At 51.1% G+C, this 19,736-nt stretch overlaps 1 protein-coding gene across 2 annotated transcripts in view; it reads left to right on the forward strand.

The window, feature by feature from the left end:
- Positions 1 to 19,736, forward strand: part of ASXL2 (ASXL transcriptional regulator 2) — a 32,079-nt gene that overhangs the window by 8,069 nt on the left and 4,274 nt on the right. The window contains exons 1-8 of one of the 2 annotated variants that reach the window (XM_083604881.1): positions 609 to 1,597; positions 8,300 to 8,415; positions 9,465 to 9,591; positions 12,000 to 12,140; positions 13,375 to 13,538; positions 15,783 to 15,879; positions 16,135 to 16,240; positions 17,648 to 18,374. In XM_083604881.1, coding sequence (XP_083461007.1) covers positions 1,561 to 1,597; positions 8,300 to 8,415; positions 9,465 to 9,591; positions 12,000 to 12,140; positions 13,375 to 13,538; positions 15,783 to 15,879; positions 16,135 to 16,240; positions 17,648 to 18,374 — 1,515 coding nt within the window. In that variant the 5' untranslated portion in view covers positions 609 to 1,560. Of the gene's footprint in view, positions 1 to 608; positions 1,598 to 8,299; positions 8,416 to 9,464; positions 9,592 to 11,999; positions 12,141 to 13,374; positions 13,539 to 15,782; positions 15,880 to 16,134; positions 16,241 to 17,647; positions 18,375 to 19,736 lie in introns of those variants that run through there. The other variant, XM_083604880.1, reaches the window with a different exon arrangement.

Consider the following 19,736-nt stretch of genomic DNA (forward strand, 5'->3'; position numbering starts at 1 on the left):
TTCCTCACCATTAACTGGTCAGTTTCCCTTCCTGTGAAGCTTCAGTCTTCCTGCTTAGTGGTTCTCCGGTCTTCCTGTTTTCCTCCTTTACACGCCAGGCAAACTCTTGAGTCCAGGGTTCGGTGTTTCCCTGCAAAAACGGACGGGATCCCAGGTTCCTGGAGCAAAGGAGGAAACAGCAGCTTCTCTTCTTTGTTATTTGTAGGTATTTGGTGTCGTCAGCCGAGGCTGAGGAAACACAGGCTTCTGAATTTGGGCCTTGCCAGGTGAGTAAAGGAGGAACTGGCACTTTCAATGGAAAGGGAGGCTGCATTCTGAGCGCTTGCAGTGGTGCTGCTGCTGTGTTTTGGCATTCATCTGCAAGTTTATAGCAATGTTAAAATATTTAGAACTAGCAGGAAAGGCCTGTCCGTTGAGAACAAGGGTCCACCTGCCTCCAGACTTTAAAACTGACTATTTTGCTATGTAAACCAGACTGAAAGCCCTTGACGCTCTTGGGTGTTTGCGTCAGAGAGTGGCGTGTTAGGCAGGGAAGCTTGGCTTTCCTAAGTGTGTCTGAGCCAAGGCTTGGGAGAGTCTGTTCTTACCTGTTCCAGTAGAACACCCAGAACATAATGAACAGGTGAGTCCCTCCCATTTGCACAGCGGAAGATGGTGAGAGGTGCTTTAAGCAGCAAGCTCCTTTGGCAGAGACACAAGTGTACCTAAATCACAGAGGCTGCCTCTCAGCCCCGCTCTGGAGCTGTAACTGGGAATTGCAATGGACTTTGGTGCAGATCTGATGTTCAGCGAGAGTGTTGCATGCTGCTTAAATGAGTGGCAGGCACAACAGAGCGGATGATTGGCTCAGGAGACGGCTGTTTCGTAGTGCCAGTCCTTCAGTCATAGATTGCCTGGATAAATCTAATGAAGAACAGGGTTTGTGCCTTGCAACCCAGCTTTCGGGAGCATGTGTATGTTCCTACTTGCTTTGGGTAGTGAATAAACTGAAGTCTCCATAAGACAAGTTTTCCATAAAGTCCTGCCCTGAAGGGGTCAAGTGCAGGTGACCCTGGGGCCTCCACTGAAAAGACCCTGTATCTCTTGCATGCCAACCTGGCTGGCACCACTGCACAGCAGCAGCCGAACTCTCTGGCTGTATCGTGAGCTGACAGAGGACCCCGGGCTCTTCTTAGGAGAACACCTGTTTTCTTTGCAGGGTGGGTGAGTGGAAGCAGGTAGCAGCTGAGCAGTGTATTTTGTGCCTTGTGGGGAGGAAGGCTGGCCACGGTTAGCTTAGCAGTTCACACTAATGTGGTTCCACCATCGTTATTCATATACATACAAAACAGGAAGCGCTTTCAGATCACATCAACAACAGACTTCCTTATATGTACAAAAATAAAGTTTTGTGACAGCAATGAGACTGACACTTAAAGCGGAGACAAGCTTCGCGTTTGTGGGTCCAGCCAATCCGGAGCCCCTATGAGGCGTGTGGGGTGCTGAAAGCCAGCCCTGGTCGGAGCTCTTTTTCTGTGAGAACGGAGAGAAGGTGTCTTGTTTTCTCTGTAGGCAACAGCCATGTCCCGAGAGAAGCTTTCTGAAATTCCGTTGCGAGGTAAGGCTGAGTGGCCCTGCCTTGCAGGAAAGCCTGGTGACGGTTTCCACTGCGTGTGACCAGCTGCTTACGTGGCTGTCCATGGAGGGAGGGAGGAGGGAAGGACAGGGCAGGGAGCCTCCCTGTGTGTGCTGCCTCCTCCAGGCAGAACAGCTTCAAGGCTTGTTGTTGGTTAGTCGTTTAGTCGTGTCCGACTCTTCGTGACCCCCTGGACCAGAGCACGCCAGGCACTCCTGTCTTCCACTGCCTCCTGCAGTTTGGCCAAACTCATGCTGGTAGCTTCGAGATCACTGTCCCACCATCTCGTCCTCTGTTGTCCCCTTCTCCTTGTGCCCTCCATCTTTCCCAGCATCAGGGTCTTTTCCAGGGAGTCTTCTCTTCTCATGAGGTGGCCAAAGTCTTGGAGCCTCAAGCTTCAGGATCTGTCCTTCCAGTGAGCACTCAGGGCTGATTTCCTTCAGAATGGAGAGGTTGGATCTTCTTGCAGTCCATGGGACTCTCTAGAGTCTCCTCCAGCACCAGAATTCAAAAGCATCCATTCTTCGGCGATCAGCCTTCTTTATGGTCCAGCTCTCACTTCCATACATCACTACTGGGAAAACCATAGCTTTTACTATACGGACCTTTGTTGGCAAGGTGATGTCTCTACTTTAGCTCCAAGGCTTAGGGCTCAGCAAAACTCGTGGCTGCCAGCTATCACTGCAGAGGTCCTGCCCTGCTTTCTGCACAGCTTCACCCTAACTCAGCCAAGCATGGGGGGCATTCCGTGGGGCAGGGAATCATCATAATGTCAGAAGAGCCCTGCTGGAGCTGACTAGGGGCCTGTCTGGTCCAGCATCCTGTTCTCACAGTGGCCGACCAGAAGTCTCTAGGAATCCCCGCAAGAGGCCTGGAGTGCAGCAGCAGCACTCTTCCCTCCTGCGGTCTCCAGCACCACTTCCGACAGGAAGTGAATTGCTGGCATGGACCCAGGTGTGTCTGCAGTTGGGCTGACTTTGAGAAAGCCACCCAATCACCCTTGTGTCATGAAGAATGAATTCTGCTTGGGAAATGTGGAAGCTCTGGAACTCGGGGGTTTCACTCTGAAGCAAGTTGGCATTTTGTAAGTTGCGCCAGCAGAAATGCTTCCTGTTCACTCTGCCGGCTGCAGGGGGTGTGAGCGCTGCTGTGTCCTGTTTCAGTGGCCACAGCTGCAGAACCACCAAGTCGGCAGCTGTGGGCTTGCAAAACGCTGCCACCGGAATGGCTCTGCTCTGCCTCCACCGTCCGAGGCAGCCAGGCTTCTGAATCCCAGTGCCTGGAAAACACAGGTGGGGAGAGGGCTGTGGTGCGCAGCTCCTGTTTGGGGGTTTGCCACTGTGAGAGCAGGAGGCTGGACTAGGTGGGCCATTGGCCATTGTCCAGAAGACATTCTGCTTTATGGGAGCTCAAACATTCTGAGTCATCAGCAGTTAGGACCCCATAGGAGAAGAAAGTTTATGAGAACTGAGAATCCCATTAGCTGTGAGTTGGAGGAATTGTGGTGTCCAAGCCTGAAAACCTGTTCAGAGTTAGTCATGGAATGAAAATTACGGAAGCTGTACTGTACTCAGTGACTGGCTGCAGTTTAACGTGGGGTTGAGGCATTGGCCCTTCTGAGGCCCCTCTTTGTGTGCCGCCTCCTCCTCGAGAGGTCCGGAGGGTGGCAACACGAGAGCAGGGCCTTCTTTGCAGTGGCTCCCCGTCTGTGGAATTCTCTCCCCAGGGAAGTCCGCCTGGCGCCTTCATTATACACCTTCAGGCACCAGGCAAAAACGTTGCTTTTTGAACCAAGTCTTTTGTTGATCTGATTGGCATCCTTTGCCCTTTTAAAATGAGGCTCTTTTGGGGGGGGTATTGGGTTGTTGTTTTTATTCTGATTATATATATATAGTGGTTTTTATGTTGATCTTTTCTGTGAACCGCCCTGAGACCTCTGGGTATAGGGTGGTATATAAATTCTAATAATAATAATAATAATAATAATAATAATAATAATAATAATAATAATAATAATAGCCTGGGCATCTGAGCAAGGGCAAATTATACTATAAGCCACTATTAATGGTGGGCAAAGGCCAATGAGAATAAAGGTCTTAGCAAGCGCTTGGGGCCTTATTTCATAGGGGAAACATAATAAAAATGCAGCAGTATGACAGAAGTAATAGCAAATGTCTTACATGGAAGAAGAGTGGACGACTTGAAAGGGCACCCAGGGTTGGCTTGGGCAACTCTGCTCCTTTGGCCGGACTTCACAGAGGACCAGGGTGGGCATGTCAAGCATGGGTCACTCAGCCCCAGACGCTGGCCCCCTTAAGCGTCTCTCTTCAGCATCTTCCTGGGCAAGCATATCCCGATGATATATTAACAGAATGTTACAGCACACTTATATATTCACCTTTCTGAATTTTCATCACATATTGAAGACCAGAGGGTTGTGATAAAATTAAAAACCATGTCGTTGAATGTAAATGCACTTAGACAGATAGAATAAATATATTTAAGGAAACTAATAATGAGGTTTGGCAGAACTATTCAAAAGTACTCCAAGTACCAGGGAAGAGAGATTGCTGCCTTTAACGCTTTCCTATATTTATCCCAGACTGTTATCACAGTTTTGTAGTGCCAGGAGTGCAGTGCTAGATTCCCGCTGCATGTTGCAGGTGGGAGTCTGTATGGCTAGGGAGCTGGCAGACTAACTGGGATCCTCGCTGCCAGACCCTCCAAATGGAGCAGGTAAAGCTGCCTGTGAGCAGTCAGAGATACTGAAACATACCTTCCCAAATAGTATTTTCCTCTGCTAAACCAATTCTGTCACTTCCTGTGACAGGCATCACTCGTGGCTTTGTTGACAGCACCAACCCTGGAAGCCAGCTGCCTTTCACCAAGCAGTGGGGGGTGAATGCACGTTGTTCTTCCGGGATGCTTCTGGTTCATGTTCATATCTGCAAATCTTGCTCAGCAAAGATTTTGGGAAGATAAGTTTGATGAATAAGTTCCGTAGGCCTTCTGTCACCCAGATGCAACTGTGTCGTGTCTGTTTTTATTATATTGAGTCATGGGGTGTCCCATTGACTTCAGAGTCTGACTTTCCCAGATGAGCTTGTTTAAAACAACAGGACTCCTGAAAAGACCATTTCCGAGTCCTAGGTATGTTTTTAAACCCACTGGTGAAGTGTTGGCGTATTTAGAGCAGTTTAACTGGGTCTGTCTACAGACAGTAATAACGTGTTCTATTCTCCCTGTTTATGTCATTTATCCACCATTCTTTTACCACAGCCTGCTGGAGAAAATTGGTGTCAGTATTGGGACCTGTGGGACGTGGGTGGCGCTGTAGGTTAAACCACAGAGCCTAGGGCTTGCCGATCAGAATGTCGGCGGTTCGAATCCCCGTGACGGGGTGAGCGCCCGTTGCTCGGTCCCTGCTCCTGCCAACCTAGCAGTTCCAAAGCACGTCAAAGTGCAAGTAGATAAATAGGTACCACTCCGGCGGGAAGGTAAACGGAATTTCCGTGCGCTACTCTGGTTCGCCAGAAGCGGCTTAGTCATGCTGGCCTCATGACCCGGAAGCTGTACGCCGGCTCCCTCGGCCAGTAAAGTGATATGAGCGCCGCAACCCCAGAGTCGGCCACGACTGGACCTAATGGTCAGGGATCCCTTTACCTTTACCTTTAAACGATCTAGAGTTAGGCGTGAGTAATGAAGTGGCCAAGTTTGTTGGTACCAGATTATTTAGGAAGGGTAAAAGGATCTATCCAGACTGGGTTAAAGGGCAATGAAATGAATTGCATTTGCCAGTGTAAACAAGTGCAAAATGATGCACATTTGGGGCAGAAAGTCTTAATTTCACTTATATGCTCATGGGGTCTGAACTGGCGGTGACTGACCATGAATGAGATTTTTGGGTCATCGTGGGGAGCTCAGTGAAGATGTCCACCCAGTGTGAAAAAGGCAGATTCCATGCCAAGGATCATTAGAAAAGGAATTGAAAATAAAACTGCCATTACTATAATGCCATTAAACAAATCTATGGTGCAGCCACATTTGGAATAGCATATATCAGGGACGTCCAACTTCCAAGAGACTGCGATCTACTCACATGATTAAAATCTGGCAGTGATCTACCCCTTTTTTGGGGGGGGGGGTTTCAGATCAAAGTTGTTGAGCTTCTTTAGGGAGGTACATCCCGGTTTTTTTGGGTGGGGTTCAGGTCTAATAAATGAAAAAAGGCCCTCAGCGATAGAACGCTTAGGAGACCGTCAGCATCGCTGCAGAAACTCTGTCTTCCATTCTAGCGATCTAGAGGATGGGGGGAGGTGGGGGGGCCGGATGGAGGAGCCAGCGATCTACCACAATCTACCAAAACCTCCCGGGGATCGTCCAGTTGATCCCGATCTACCTGTTGGACATCCCTGGCATATATAATTCTCGTCGCCTCAACTCAGAAAGGATTTTGTAGAGTTGGAAAAGGTTCAGGAAGAAGGTTCATTGTAAGAACATTAAGAATTAGTCCCTGAGTCTCCTTGTTTTTCCTCTTCCTTCTTTATCTTCCTTTTGTGTTACCTGTTTTAGGCAGGTAAGCCTGCAGGCAGAAGCTGTCTTCTTTTTTTCTGGTTTTATGTAAGCCACTTTGGGGTCTTTGAGCCTTGAAAGTGGGTACAGATGCTCCAGATAAATAGAAGCAGCAGAATGAGTGATAGGTTATTTTCCTTAAAAAACAACAACCCAAAAAACCCCCAGACATGAGGGTGTGTCAGTTTATTTCAGCCACTGGGGAATTTTCCCAGCAAAGGGTGGGCATTTTAGCTTCGGAGACCTCTGACAATACACCAGCTTGAATTCAGCACTGAAAAAGGTCAGCTCAAAGCTCAGCTTCCCAACAGTGGTTTAGAAATTGTTCACAAGGATTGTTCCTGCCTTTGTTCCTCATTGGGGAATTTATCACCACGGCGGTTGCCATGTGTGCCACAGGTTAAGACAGCTTTCTTCTGTGGCAGCAGCAGGGCTCCAGCAACGTATGAACTGCTAATGCAAACATACAGAAACAGAAGCACTCTACATTCAGAAAGTCTTCTGCAGCCTCTCTTGTGCTCGTCCTTGCCAAAAGTGTGGGGCAAGGGTCTCACTGCAGACTGGGAATGAAGGCTGAGAGGCAGAAGGGGTGCCTGCTGTGACAAGGATGTGGTCTGAATGCCGCCCTGCCAGGTCCAAGCCCAGCTCTGTCCGCTGGAGGCACCCGGGGAATGCGCACGGGGGGCTCCAGGAAGACGGGTGGAGGCATGATCTTGTGGGGCAAAAGGCCTTGCCTCGGAGAAGGGCAAGCACTGCCACCAAATACTCTGAGCTCTCGCCACCCTCGTTGCTCTTTGCTCTGGTACTCGAGGGGCAAAGCACATGGGTGACATGCTCTGCGCCAGGGTTAGGCAGCCTTACGTCCTCCAGGGGTTGTGGAACTGTGTCTCCCATCATCCTTGACCCTTGGCCTTGCTGGCCGGGGCCGGTGAGAGTTGGGAGTCGAAAGCACTGGGAGGGCATCCCCTTGGCCATCCCTGTTCTTTGTGCTGAAATTCAGCATATGAGATTACGTGGGAGAAACTCCGTGAGGCACAACATGAGACCTCCGGGTATAGGGCAGTATATAAATTCAATAAGTAATAATAATAATTTCCACCTGTCTGTGTTGTTAAGGTGCAGCTCTGTTTACATTACAGGAAAATTATCCATTTAGATGGCAGGAATTTTATATTTTTTTAGGTATAGTGTTCTGTGGATATTATTCTTACTCTTATGCTATTTATTTACTGACATTAGGCTCTTGTGCTAGTGGACAGATGATTTGCGATGTTGCTCAACAGAGGAGTCTAGCCCAATGGCTGCGCTAGCAGAAACTCGCTACGCAGCAGGTCACGCGTTCCGTCATGCTGCAAAGTGAACTAGCGACTTGCTTGTGCGTCTTCTTGCACAGTGCAGTATTCTGCTGTCAGAAAACATTTCCCCAGTGGAACGAGCAGACCGCCAAGTGACTTAGCACTACATTGGATACAACCCATTTTGATGGTTTCATGAATAGCTGCACTTATGTTCACTTGCTATCCTGTGATCCATTTCGGGAAAGGGCCAGATAAAAAGATGGCAATAATTCTTGTGATTCTCTGAGGCAGGATATTCTTGGCCATGTGCCTGTGGGGTGGGCGGAGCAGACGGCCTTTTCCTGGCCTTTTGCAGAAGGTGACTTCAGCGTTCGAAACTCCCATTGTTCTAGGCGCGTTTTGCAACAGGGAATTTCATTAATGCGAGCAGTTTCTGAGCTTTGGGCATAGTGCTGTGCCTAAGATTTTAGATTCAAACTGCCACTGCTGGAAGAAAAGGAGGACCTTTTTCTGCCTCCCCACTGGAGAAGGGACCCTCATAAGAATATTAAGGGGGTGGGCAGGGAAAATATGGCTTCTTTTTTTGCAGTCTTCAGATGAGGACTGAACCATGTTAAAAATGAACATAAGATTTTAGCTGCAGTTCATTCATTTTCAGCTTTGCACTCCCAGACACTCTGTTGCAGCGCCCATAACCTCAGTTTAAGGTGTCCTTTAGCTCTTTCCTATCTCAGTTTCTAACACTGGGTGCCTTGCACTTGGCCTGGGCTGCTGGCTTAACTTCCCTGCGCTGTTTTTCTCTTCCTTTCTCTAGCGTCAGCCAGGCTCCTGCAAGTGGCCTCTCCCCAGCCGGGCTGCCCCTCTCCTTCCATTCCACCAGGTAAAGTCATCTCATCATCTCAGAAGCTCAGCAAAAAGGCCCTCAAGCAGGTGAGTGGAGAAGCGAGGGGCAGGGTTAAAATGGTCCCTGAAATATTCCTCCTGCTTCTGCGTTTCAGGGGCACGGACCTGCCCTTTGCCTTGAGGCCCAAAAGCCTGGTGTGCCTTCCCTCTGCGGCTCCTCTGAGTCAGGGAGCCAAAGCTATTTGGTACGGGGCGAGTGGATAGAGAAACGTTTCTCTCTGTCTCTCATAACGCTAGAAGTCATGGACACCCAGTGAAGCTGAGTGTAGGAAGACTAGGAGCAGATAAGTACTTCTGCAGTGAGAGTCAGTGTAGTGTAGCGGTTAAGAGCGGTGGACTCGTAATCTGGTGAACCGGGTTCGCGTCTCCGCTCCTCCACCTGCAGCTGCTGGGTGACCTTGGGCCAGTCACACTTCTCTGAAGTCTCTCAGCCCCACTCACCTCACAGTGTGTTTGTTGTGGGGAGGAAGGGAAAGGAGAATGTGAGCCGCTTTGAGACTCCTTCAGGTAGTGATAAAGCGGGATATCAAATCCAAACACTTCTCTTCTACTTCTGCGGATCAGACATAGTTAAACTATGGGACTCGATCCCAGGGGAGGCAGTGATGACCACCAGCCTGGGTATTTTGACAGTGAATTAGCCAAATTCTTGAAGAAGGGGCCTGCCAAGCGCTGCCAGCCACAATGGCCATGTTCTGGTTCCATGGCTGGAGGCATTGTTGCTTCTGAATGCCAGTCGCTGGAAGCCGCAGGAGGACAGAGGGGCTGTGGCTTCCCCTGGATATCAGGCTGGATGGGCCCCCGTCCTGACCCAGCAGGGCCTGTTCTTGCATTCAAGAACAATACAAAACAGTTGTTAGAGAACTGGGGGGCATCCCCCCAGCAAAAGAGCAGGAAAAACCACAGTGTCTTCAGGCTCCCCCAGAAGCCTCCCTGGAAAGCCTAGCTGCAATGCTGGAATGAACTTAGAGATGGGGCCAGCCAGGCTTCATTGGGGAGGGCGTTCCCACATCTGTGTGCCGCAGCTAAAAAGGCCCTGCTGCCTCCTCTTTTCTGTCTCCTCCCTCTCCTCGTAGGCTCTGAAGCAGAAGCAGCGGAAGCAGCAGCAATGCCGAGGAGCCAGCGTGCAGCCTGTCTCCTCCAACCACCACCTCCTCCAACAGCATGCAAAGGCCGCCAGCCCCTCCGTCCCTGCAAAGCCTGGTATGAGACCCCAACACCTCGCTTGCCCCCTTGCCTCTTACAGGCACAACAGCCGGCCTGAAGCGGCATCCAGCAGTCCGTTGTTGTTTCTTACTGTTGTCAGAGCTGTTGACCAGAAGTGGCCTGTAGGGATGATCGCTGGGTGTGGAGCACACTTCCGCCCGCGGGCAGCCTCAGCTGTCCACACAGGGACCTTAGGGTGCGGAGCACACTCCCCCCCCCCCCACAGACAAAGCCACAGCTGTCTGAACATCATGCCCTCTATCTAACCTTTGCTCTCTTAGCGGTCTGCTGTGCCCTGTCTGTGACCCTTGCCTCCGTCATACATTGCGCAAGGGGGAAATGATGCGGTGGAAACAGGTGTCAAAATAACTTTGTACCACCCCACGATCTCGGGATTGGAAGATGTGTAAAGGTCACAGTCCAAAAGGTATCTGACTGGTTTTGCATATTGTGCTAATAAAAGGAGCCTCCGCAGAGCTAGCTGGCAGCTTGCTCCTGTACGGCTTGCCTGCATTACCAACTCCTGCCTCATGTCCTTCACTTCAGTGGCCCTCAGCAGAGAAAGGTCATCCCAAGCCCCTCTGGTTGAAATGCTTTTTTTAGCTGTAGAGGCAATTCCCTGTTTGCATGGGGGTTATGTTCCAGGTCAGCCTGCTCGGCCCCTGTACACGTGTCAGCAGCTGCATGTGCCTTGGTCACATGCAAAAGGGTCATTCCCTGCAGATGCCAGCGGGATGGAGCCCATGACTTTCTGCCTGCTGCCAGGCAGGGGCTCAGCTGCAGGACTGCCTCCTGTCTTCTTGCTCCCCAGGAGCAACTCCTTTGGGGATGGTTCCCACTGGGATATCCATGCAGGAAAGTTGTTAGCTGGTGGGGGGAGGTGCATTGTGTGTGTAAACTGCTTAGAGGTTTTACTGCAACCAAGCAGTATATACCATATTTTTCGCTCCATAAGGCGCACCGGACCATAGGGTGCACCCAGTTTTTAGGGGGGGAAATCAAGAAAAATAATCTTATTTCCCCCCAGCTCCAAAGAGCAGTGTACAGGATGCGCGCAACCTCTCCCTGCCGGAGGGGTTGCGCACGGCTATGGCTCAAGCCAAGGCAGCCAGCGGGATCCATCCCGCTGGCTGCTTTGGCTTCCTCTTCAGCCCCACGCAACCTCTCCCTGCCGGGAGAGGCTGCGCAGGGCTAAAGAAGCCATAGCCACATGCAGCCTCTCCCTGCCAGAGGGGCTGCGTGCGGCTATCCCTGATGCCTGTAGAGCGAGAGGGGTCGGTGCGCACCGACGCCTCTCGCTCTCCAGGCTTCAGCGAAAGCAACGCGAAGCCTTTGGAACATGGAGGGCGTGCTCCCTCTGCGCTTCGGAGGCTTCGCGTTGCTATCACTGAAGCCAAGGAGCCTGTATTTGCTCCATAGGACGCACACACATTTCCCCTTAATTTTTGTAGGGGGAAAAGTGTGTCCTATAGAGCGAAAAATACCGTATATTTTGTTAAATAAATAAGTTTGGCTGTGTAGCCCATGGCTAGATCTCCAGCTCCACCTTCCCTGATGTGAGCAACCTGGGGTTGCGTTCAGTCTGCTGTATCTGCCGCTGGTCCTGCTTCTTTGCTGTATCACTCAGGATTAGGCCCCATTAGGAGAGTTCAGGTGGATGCCCTGTAGAGACAGGAGGCTCCCATGAATTATGAAGGTGTGGTGCTGATTAAGGTATTTTAATCGTTAAGGCCAGTTTGCGAAGTTTTTCGTAGTTGATTTTGGACCAGTTTGCGTAACCTGGATTGGAGATGGTTGACAGTTTGAAAACTGAAATTAAAGATCACTTGATACTGATCTTAATTCTTTTTAAAAAAAACCAAAACAATTTTTATCAAATATTTTATTGGTTTACAAAAGTACGTGCATTGTTCCTTTTTTTTAGGTTGTAAAGTCTTTTCTACAGATCAGTTACAATTGATATGAGACATTAATGTTGTGTTCAGTGTAAGGTTGGGGGAGAAGAGAGGAGGGGTGCTTTGGTGAAACTTATATTCTTTTATATAGTGTCCATGTGGGGTTTTGTGTCAGCATCAACTGGGCCACTTCTCTTTCTATTCATTAATTACATTTTCTTGGTAGTGAGAGGGATGCATCTGTGAGGGGGATTGTTGGGTCAAGTATGCTGTCGGTGGTTTCTTGTTGTTGTCTTGTTGGGCTGTGTATGTGATTCAAGGGGACCCACACCAGGTTGGAGGCCTCCTCTTTGTCCCTGGGTCAGTTTCAGTCTGTTGGTCAACTTTTCTAGTAAGCCTGATTCGCATACGATTTGGTCCCAGTGGTCCAAGTTCACTCCTGACAGGTCTCTCCAAGGTCCGGCTGTGAACGGATCTTGGTTCTGATGCGTTTTCTCTTTCCCCCTGCAGCTTGGGAAGGAAAGCAATCTGATGGACACTCAAGCAGCTCCCAGAACTCTACGTCCAGCTTGTCTCCCTCCGTTAAAACAGAGCCTTCCCTGCCAGTTCTGGGGAAGAAGCCCTTCCAGAGATCAGAGAGGCTCCATGCAAGTAAGACGATACGATACGATAATCTTTATTGTCATTGTCCCATACAGAACAACGAAATTGGAAAATATATATATATATACATAGGGCATCCAAAACCAACAAGCCTGCTATCCCAACCTGGTTAGCCCCTTAAAAACTCTGATACCCCATTTTTAAAATACAATATACTCCCATAGAGACTACCTTACACTGCGTTTAAAACCAAAATCGCATTTGGATAGAAACTGTTTCTCAGGCGGCTAGTCCTAGTCTTTATAACCCTGTACCTTCTTCCAGCCACTGTTGCTGCTTCCTTTTTTTAACGAAAAGGCCTTTCCTTGTCAGAGGCCAGTGATGAGGTTTTGGGGAGGGGGCTTCAGGGGGCTCCCAGCTTTGAGAACAAAGGCTTGATGAGCGGGAAGTTGGGGGGGAGCAGGTTGACCAGTGTGTCGCCCCACCAAATATCTTCTGCCTGTCCCCCCCTGGAGCACCCCCCACATTCTCAGAGGGGCAGATACCACAGTCATTCCATTTTTGTGCTGGGCAGGCTCATGCGGGTAATTCACATTGTCACGGTCCGGTTCACAGGCGATCAAAGTCCTGGCAGGGGACGTCAGGACCGGGGGCAAGATGGCAGTGGGAGCAGGACCTGGGGTCCAGAAACCAGGAGTCAGGAAGCCAGGAGTCCGAGGGTCAGAGAGCCAGGAGTCAAGAAGCCAAGGGTCCGAGGGTCAGGAAGCAACGAGTCAAACGCAGCAAGGCAGGGAACGTGTTGCTGTGGCAAAGAGCTGAAGGGAAAAGCTGACCTTATATCCCTTCCCAGCTCTTGCCACCAGGTGCAGTGAGTTACCAGGCAGCCTCACCTGTGTGGCCGCACCTTGCCTCTTCAGAACAAACTTAGGAAGGCCCCAGTCCTGCAAAGCCCTACTGTCACAGAGCCTGGCTCCTGCACACACTCCTGACACACGTGCTCTGAAGGTGCAGAGTCTGCTCTACTGAAGGTGGAGAACAGACCCAGGCTAGCTCCTGAGTGTAGGACAAGGAAGAGGAGAGAACCCTCCTACCTTCTGATGGTGCAGCCTGGCATTGCCTTAGGGAGGCGGAAGAGGTCCTGCCAGAGGACACTGAGCCTTGAGGGGTCTTCTGAGCCCTGCTGTGGGGCTGGCTTTCCCCTTCCGGGCTGAGGAGCTGCGTTCTGGCCTGCTGCTCCTCCCCTCCTCGCAGATGACCAGGGCCCTCTGTCGCTCTTGCCCAGGGCAGCTGAAGAGGACGAAATGTGCCGAAATCGACGTGGAGACGCCCGACTCCATCCTGGTGAACACCAACCTGAGGGCGCTGATCAATAAGCACACCTTCTCCGTGCTGCCGGCCGACTGTCAGCAGAGACTGCTGCTGCTGCTCCCCGAGGTGGACAGGCAGGTAGGCCTTGTGGACTCAGAGTTGGGAGGGTCCCCCAGTGGCCATCTAGTCCAGCCCCCTGCAATTCAGGAACCGCACCTAAAGCACCCCCAACGGAGGGCATCCGTGTGGAGCTTTGGCGGTGGGGCAGCAGGGCATGGGGCATTGTGCATGGTCTGCATGGCTCAGGTGTTTGAGTTACCCTGGACAGACTTGTGGTCCCGAACCTGGTTCTGTTTGCTCGGAACATGAGCTGAGCAAACAGCCGATCGGTTTGCCCAAGCTGCAGCTTGTGTTCTGGGGCATCAGCGGGGATTGAGCTGCTCTGCGGCTTCTCTGCTCAGTCAGAGCTGCGTGCGGAAAAACAGGAACCCCAAAAGGACCCAGATCCCAGCCCCTTGCAGCTCCTGCTGCTGCAGCACTGATATTTTTGGAAAGGGAAATTAAAGACACCGGTTTTGCCACATGCTGGCCTGCCTGCCTGCCTGGTGCTGTGTGCCCCTCCCCCTGGTGTTTTCCATTCATCCATCCATCTATCTATCTATCATCTATCTATATATCTATCATATTTTTCCATGTATAAGACTAGATTTTTCCCTAAAAAATAATGTCAAAAATTAGGGAGCGTCTCATACATGTGTACTTCTCCCCCCATTTTCTTAAATCTGAGTCCCCCCAAATAGGGGGTGTCTTATACATGGGGGCGTCTTATAGACGGAAAAATACGGTGTGTGTGTGTTTTATTAAATTTTCTGTTTTACAATTTAGAACGCTCATTTAAACATCCTTAAAATACCAATGACATCCCTTCTTCTCTTTCCGCGGTTCATTTTGCATATCATAAATCCCTGCATATTTTACAAAAGTTCAGTATTCCATTATGACATCCATCAAAACATACGCTGTTGAATTTATCTTAGTGCTGCCAACATTTTCAGGTGTACACAGTTTCCCCCCATATATTCAGTAAACATTTTCCAATCTTCTCTAAATATGTGTTCTTCTTATTCTATATGTTAAGTCTGCAAACTGCGCATATTCTGTCAGCTTAAGTTGCCATTCTTTAGCTGGGACCTTGCTCATTTTCCATTTTTGGGCTAACGCAACACGGGCCGCAGTGGTAGCATACATAAATAACCCTTTTTAAAAAATTATCCCCCCAAAAAGGACTCTGTACTTTTAAAGTACTTTTAAACATTTCTTTCAATTCATTATGGATAATTTCCCAGTACAGTGGACTCTCGGGTTACGTACCTCTCTGGATATGTAATCTTCGGGTTGCGAAAGCTGCAAACCTGGAAGTATTTTTCCAGGTTTCGCCACATGCGCAGAAGTGATCTGCGCATTGCACGCATGCGTAGAAGCGCTCTATCGCACCATGCGCAGAATCGGTACCTTTGGTTATGGATTTTTCAGAGTGTGCACGGACCCCCAGAATGAATTAAATCGGTATCCAGAGGGTCCACTGTACTCTTTTACCCTTTTATGGCCCAGTATACCTGAAGGAGCGTCTCCACCCCCATCGTTCTGCCCAGACACTGAGGTCCAGTGCCGAGAACCTTCTGGCGGTTCCCTCCCTGCGAGAAGCCAAGTTACAGGGAACCAGGCGGAGGGCCTTCTCGGTAGTGGCGCCCGCCCTGTGGAACGCCCTCCCACCAGATGTCAAAGAGAAAAATAACTACCAAACTTTTAGAAGACACCTGAAGGCAGCCCTGTTCAGGGAAGTTTTTAATGTGTGACATTTAAATGTATTTTTAATCTTTGTTGGAAGCCGCCCAGAGTGGTTGGGGAGACCCGGCCAGATGGGCGGGGTACAAATAATAAATTATTATAATTATTACAGGTCCGCTTCCCCTGGTGTTTTTCAAGGACCTTTAGAGAGAGCGGCGCCTGCCACCCAGGGCAAGACATGGGCTTCATTCCTTAGTTCTAACCTTCCAATTCTGCCTGAAAAACACAGTGCTCCCTTCTTCCCTTCAGAAAAAGCACCTCTGCATTTATGTGGCCTTCCTAAAGTCTCTTCTGAAATGAGCAGGTCCCAAGGAGGTGGTTGTGGGAGGGGGCTGCAGGGGGGTTTGGGGACAGACAGGGAAGAAGCGTGCCTGGAGCCCCCCAGACCCAGAGTCCCTGCTCTCTAATCCTGAGGCCGGTTTCTCCCTCCCTGCCTAAACGCTGCTTTGCCAACCTCCCTTCTCTGCTGGGAGACCTGGCAGAGGCGGTGTCGGGTCCTTGGCACCCCATTGTTCTTCCTTCTCTCTTTCTCAGGTGGGACTGGATGGCTTGCTGAAGCTTAGCAGCTCTGCCCTCAACAACGAGTTCTTTACTTCTGCTGCGCAAGGATGGAAGGAGCGGCTATCGGAAGGTGAGGCCGCTGAGCCCTAAGTGAATCAGAACAGCAGCAGCAGCAGCAGCCCCTCACCACCAAAGGGAAGCATTTTTGGGGTGCAGAGAGGGAAGTTGCCCCGGCTGCTTTGGAGAAGGCTGCTTCGAACCCCTGAGCTCCTGCGCTCGGCTCAGCAGCTGCTGCGTTTGGTTGGGCAGGGGGGCAGGTGCTGGGGGGACGGGACTGTCTCTCCCCTGCTGAACCCTTCCTCCCCTTGCCTTGCGCGTGTGGCAGGAGAATTCACTCCGGAGATCCAGCTGAGGCTTCGTCAGGAGCTGGAGAAAGAGAAGAAGGTGGAGATGTGGAAGGAGCACTTCTTTGAGAGCTACTACGGCCAGAGGTGAGGAGGGCATTGCCTTGCGCTGCACTGCGCTCCCTCTTCCCTCATGCTTAGCTCTCCAGGGGTTCTGGGCTGTGTGTGTGTGTGAGAGAGGGGGGGGGGCATGCTGTGCCCATCACTCAGAAGCAAAGCATCTCCCTCTCCCTCCATCCCAATGTCTGAAAGGGCAGCAGAAAGAGAATGAAATGAGTGAGAGAAGCAAGGAGCTTCTCTCTTTTTTCTTCTGAAAACTGTGACCTTTTATTTATTTATTTATTGAATAACTTTTTAAAATTCACTTTCACTTTTAACATTTGTCATCATACAGAAATCATAATCATTTTACAAATAGGATTCTCAGAATCCTCAAACTCGCCCCCCCCCCCATCGTTTCCCCAGATATTCTTTTCAAACTGCATCGTATCATATTCTCCGTATTTTCCTAAATCTACATTTTTATCATAGTTCTCACTTCATTGCAAGTGTTTTTAAAATACTGCCAATGTTTTCAATTGCTTACAGTGTTCTTTCAAGTAGCTTTAAAAAAATCCCCCATTCTTTATTAAATTTATTGTTCTCTTGATCTCTGATTTTTCCCGGTCATTTTTTGCAGTTCGGTCCATCATCTTTATCAGCCTAGAAGCAAGGAGTTTTGATGTTTCTGGTCAAGTGTGGAGCAGGGCAGGCCTCTCCTGTCACGGGCAGCTGGCTGCCTACCAGGCTTGGGCAATGTATCGCCCTTCCAAATGCCAGTGGTGTGAGATTCTACTCTGCCATCACCCTGTCAGAGTAGTAGTAGTAGTAGTAGTAATAATAATAATAATAATAATAATAATAATAATAATAATAATAAATTTATTATTTATACCCCGCCCATCTAGCTGGGCTTCCCCAGCCACTCTGGGAGGCTTCCAACAGAACACTAAAATACAATAACCTATTAAACATTAAAAGCTTCCCTGAACAGGGCAGCCTTCAGATGCCTTCTAAAGGTCTGGTAGTTGTTTTCCTCTTTGAGGGCGTTCCACAGGGCAGGTGTCACCACCAAGAAGGCCCTCTGCCTGGTTCCCTGTAACTTTGCTTCTTGCAATGAGGGAACCGCCAGAAGGCCCTTGGAGCTGGACCTCAGTGTCCAGGCTGAACGATGGAGGAGGAGACGCTCCTTCGGGTATACTGGACCGAGGCCGTTTAGGGCTTTTAAGGTCAGCACCAACACTTTGAATTGTAGCTGGGATTCAGGCTGTTCCCTCCCCCTCCTCACATCCAGCTAGCCATCTTACATTTGTCTCCCAAAACTAGGCCCCTCTGGGACTGTGTGGTTTTGAGTACAAGGGTTTAGCTGACCTCTGCTCCGTGGTGCTGTGGGGATAGAGCCCCCCAGGGCGTCTCACTGGTGCCCCTCCTTTCTCTCCCTGCCTCTCCTTCCAGCTCTGGGCTGAGTCTCGAAGAGTCGGCGCAGCTGACCTCCACTGCCCCACCTGCTGCTCAGGAGGACCAGTCGCAGGCCGAGAACCCAGCCACGCAGCCTCCACAACTCATGCCGGTCTCCGTGGCCACGCCTTGCAAAGAAGAGGCTGCTCCTGTGGCAACTCCAAAGGCGCAGGATGCCCTGGTGGTGCCACCGCTGCCGGGAGCCGCCAGCAAAGAGGCGACGGAGGAGGAGAAGCCGCCACGGGCTTCCACGCCGCCGGAGGAGCTTGTGAAGTCGTCCTCCAGCAACACGCCCATCAGCCTGGCTCCCCACAGGCCTTCCAGGGGGCCAGAGGAAGAGGCTGTGGCTGGGCGAGAAGAGGAGGCAGGAGAAGCCAAGAGGCCCCCCCTGCCCTGCCCGGAGTCCCTTCCGGGGAAGGGAAGCGCAAGCAAACCAAAGATCCCAACCAGCACCACCACTGCTGCCGCTTCCGCCCCCTCCAGCGCCAGCCCGGAAGGAGAGTCTCGGGCGACGCCTGCCAAGGATGCCCTTCCTGCCAGCGTGGAACAGATGGACACCGGAGCGCAGGCTCTCAAGAGGAAGCCCGCGCCCCTTGAGGAGGCGGCCTTGTCCACGCCAGAGAAGCGGGCCCACGTTGAGGAGAAGTGCCCCCCCAGGCCGCCCTTTCAGAGCCCGCCGCAGCCCTTTCCCATCGCTCCTGTTCCCAAGGTCCCCCCACTCCGGGTAAGAGAGCTCTCTGCCTCGTGTTGGCTGTGTCGGGGGGGGGGGGGCAAGGGGCTCTGGAGGGGGGGGCTGCATCTGCCTGGGCTGCTCTCCTCCTCCACAGCGAGAGAGAACTGCGCGCCCTCTTGAGCTCCCGGGAGGAGAAGGTGGGGTGCAGATACAGGGAGCCAGCAAAGACCCCTCAGAGCAGGGGGGTGGGGAGGGGCGGGCGCAGGCTGGGCACATCTCGACTCCTGGGAAGTTGGCTGGCAGCTGCAGGGTCTGCTTGCATATCACCCCAAGCTTAACCTTGGCAAATCCATTTAAGGAAGACTCTCATGAGGCCATGGAGAGTTTGGAGCCAGCCTGGTTGCCAGCCCTGGCTTCCGGGGGCCAGAGGAGGAGGGACCTCTACCCATCAGGACAGGCACCATTACGTGTCACCCAGCGAAAGGGAAACCTTGTTGGCTTTAGGGCCAGGTCCTTGTAAGGATCTCCCTCGTGGCCCCAGGTGTTTGGGGCGCCCACCTGTCATTCACCTGAAATCATAAATGATGTCAGAGGTTGTTGTTTTTTGCCCTTTGACATCCCAAAGTTGGGACGTCAAAGCACATAGAAACCATAGAATTGTAGAGTTGGAAGGGACCCTGAGGATCATCTAGTTCTAGATAGCGAGCTGCTGCTATGAACAAGCATTTCCTCCCCCCCCCTTCTTTCAGCAGCTGCTTTGCTGCAGACCCCCTTTGAGTAGCGCCTGGCTGTCTGCTGCATGCATTGGAAAGATAGTGTCAGATGGCTTAGTTGGTTGCTCACGAGTAACTAGGCAGGACTCTGACCTGTCTTTTACAGGTTTTATTTAGGTGCAAAACAACCGTATTTACAGTGCAGAACCCCAGAGTTCATGTCTGCCTCAGTCGCTAGCAGAATCCGGGAGTGCCTGTTTCCTGGACCTCCCCCAGCATAAAAGCCTCGTTACTCCCAGCCTTTTCCTTCCCTCTTTGGGCTTGCGCCTCTGTGCAGGGTGGGCGACGGAAGGGGCATGCTTCCCTCCTGGCCGGCTTGGCCAGGAGTGGTGCTGAGGCTCCCACCAGCATCCTCTGGTCCTTTCACCTCTTCCCCACTGGAGGTGGGGTTTTCCTCATCACCGGAAGAAAAACTGTTTCGCAAGATTTTTGGAGGCTCCCTGTAACACAACTGCCCCTCTGTTTCCCGCTCCTGTTCTGATGGCAGTTCTCTGACACACAGCAAAGCTGAGCAGGTTTGGGTGTGCGAGAGCTTCCTTCAGGGCGATCTCTTGCGCACCCAGACCAAGGAGGGCTGCCCTCCCTTAACAGCTGGTGGTTGGATGCTGTGACCAAGCCCTGCCCTTTCCTGTGGACATCA

The sequence above is a fragment of the Podarcis filfolensis genome (assembly GCF_964270895.1).
Source record: "Podarcis filfolensis genome assembly, chromosome: 3".
Lineage (NCBI taxonomy): Eukaryota > Metazoa > Chordata > Lepidosauria > Squamata > Lacertidae > Podarcis > Podarcis filfolensis.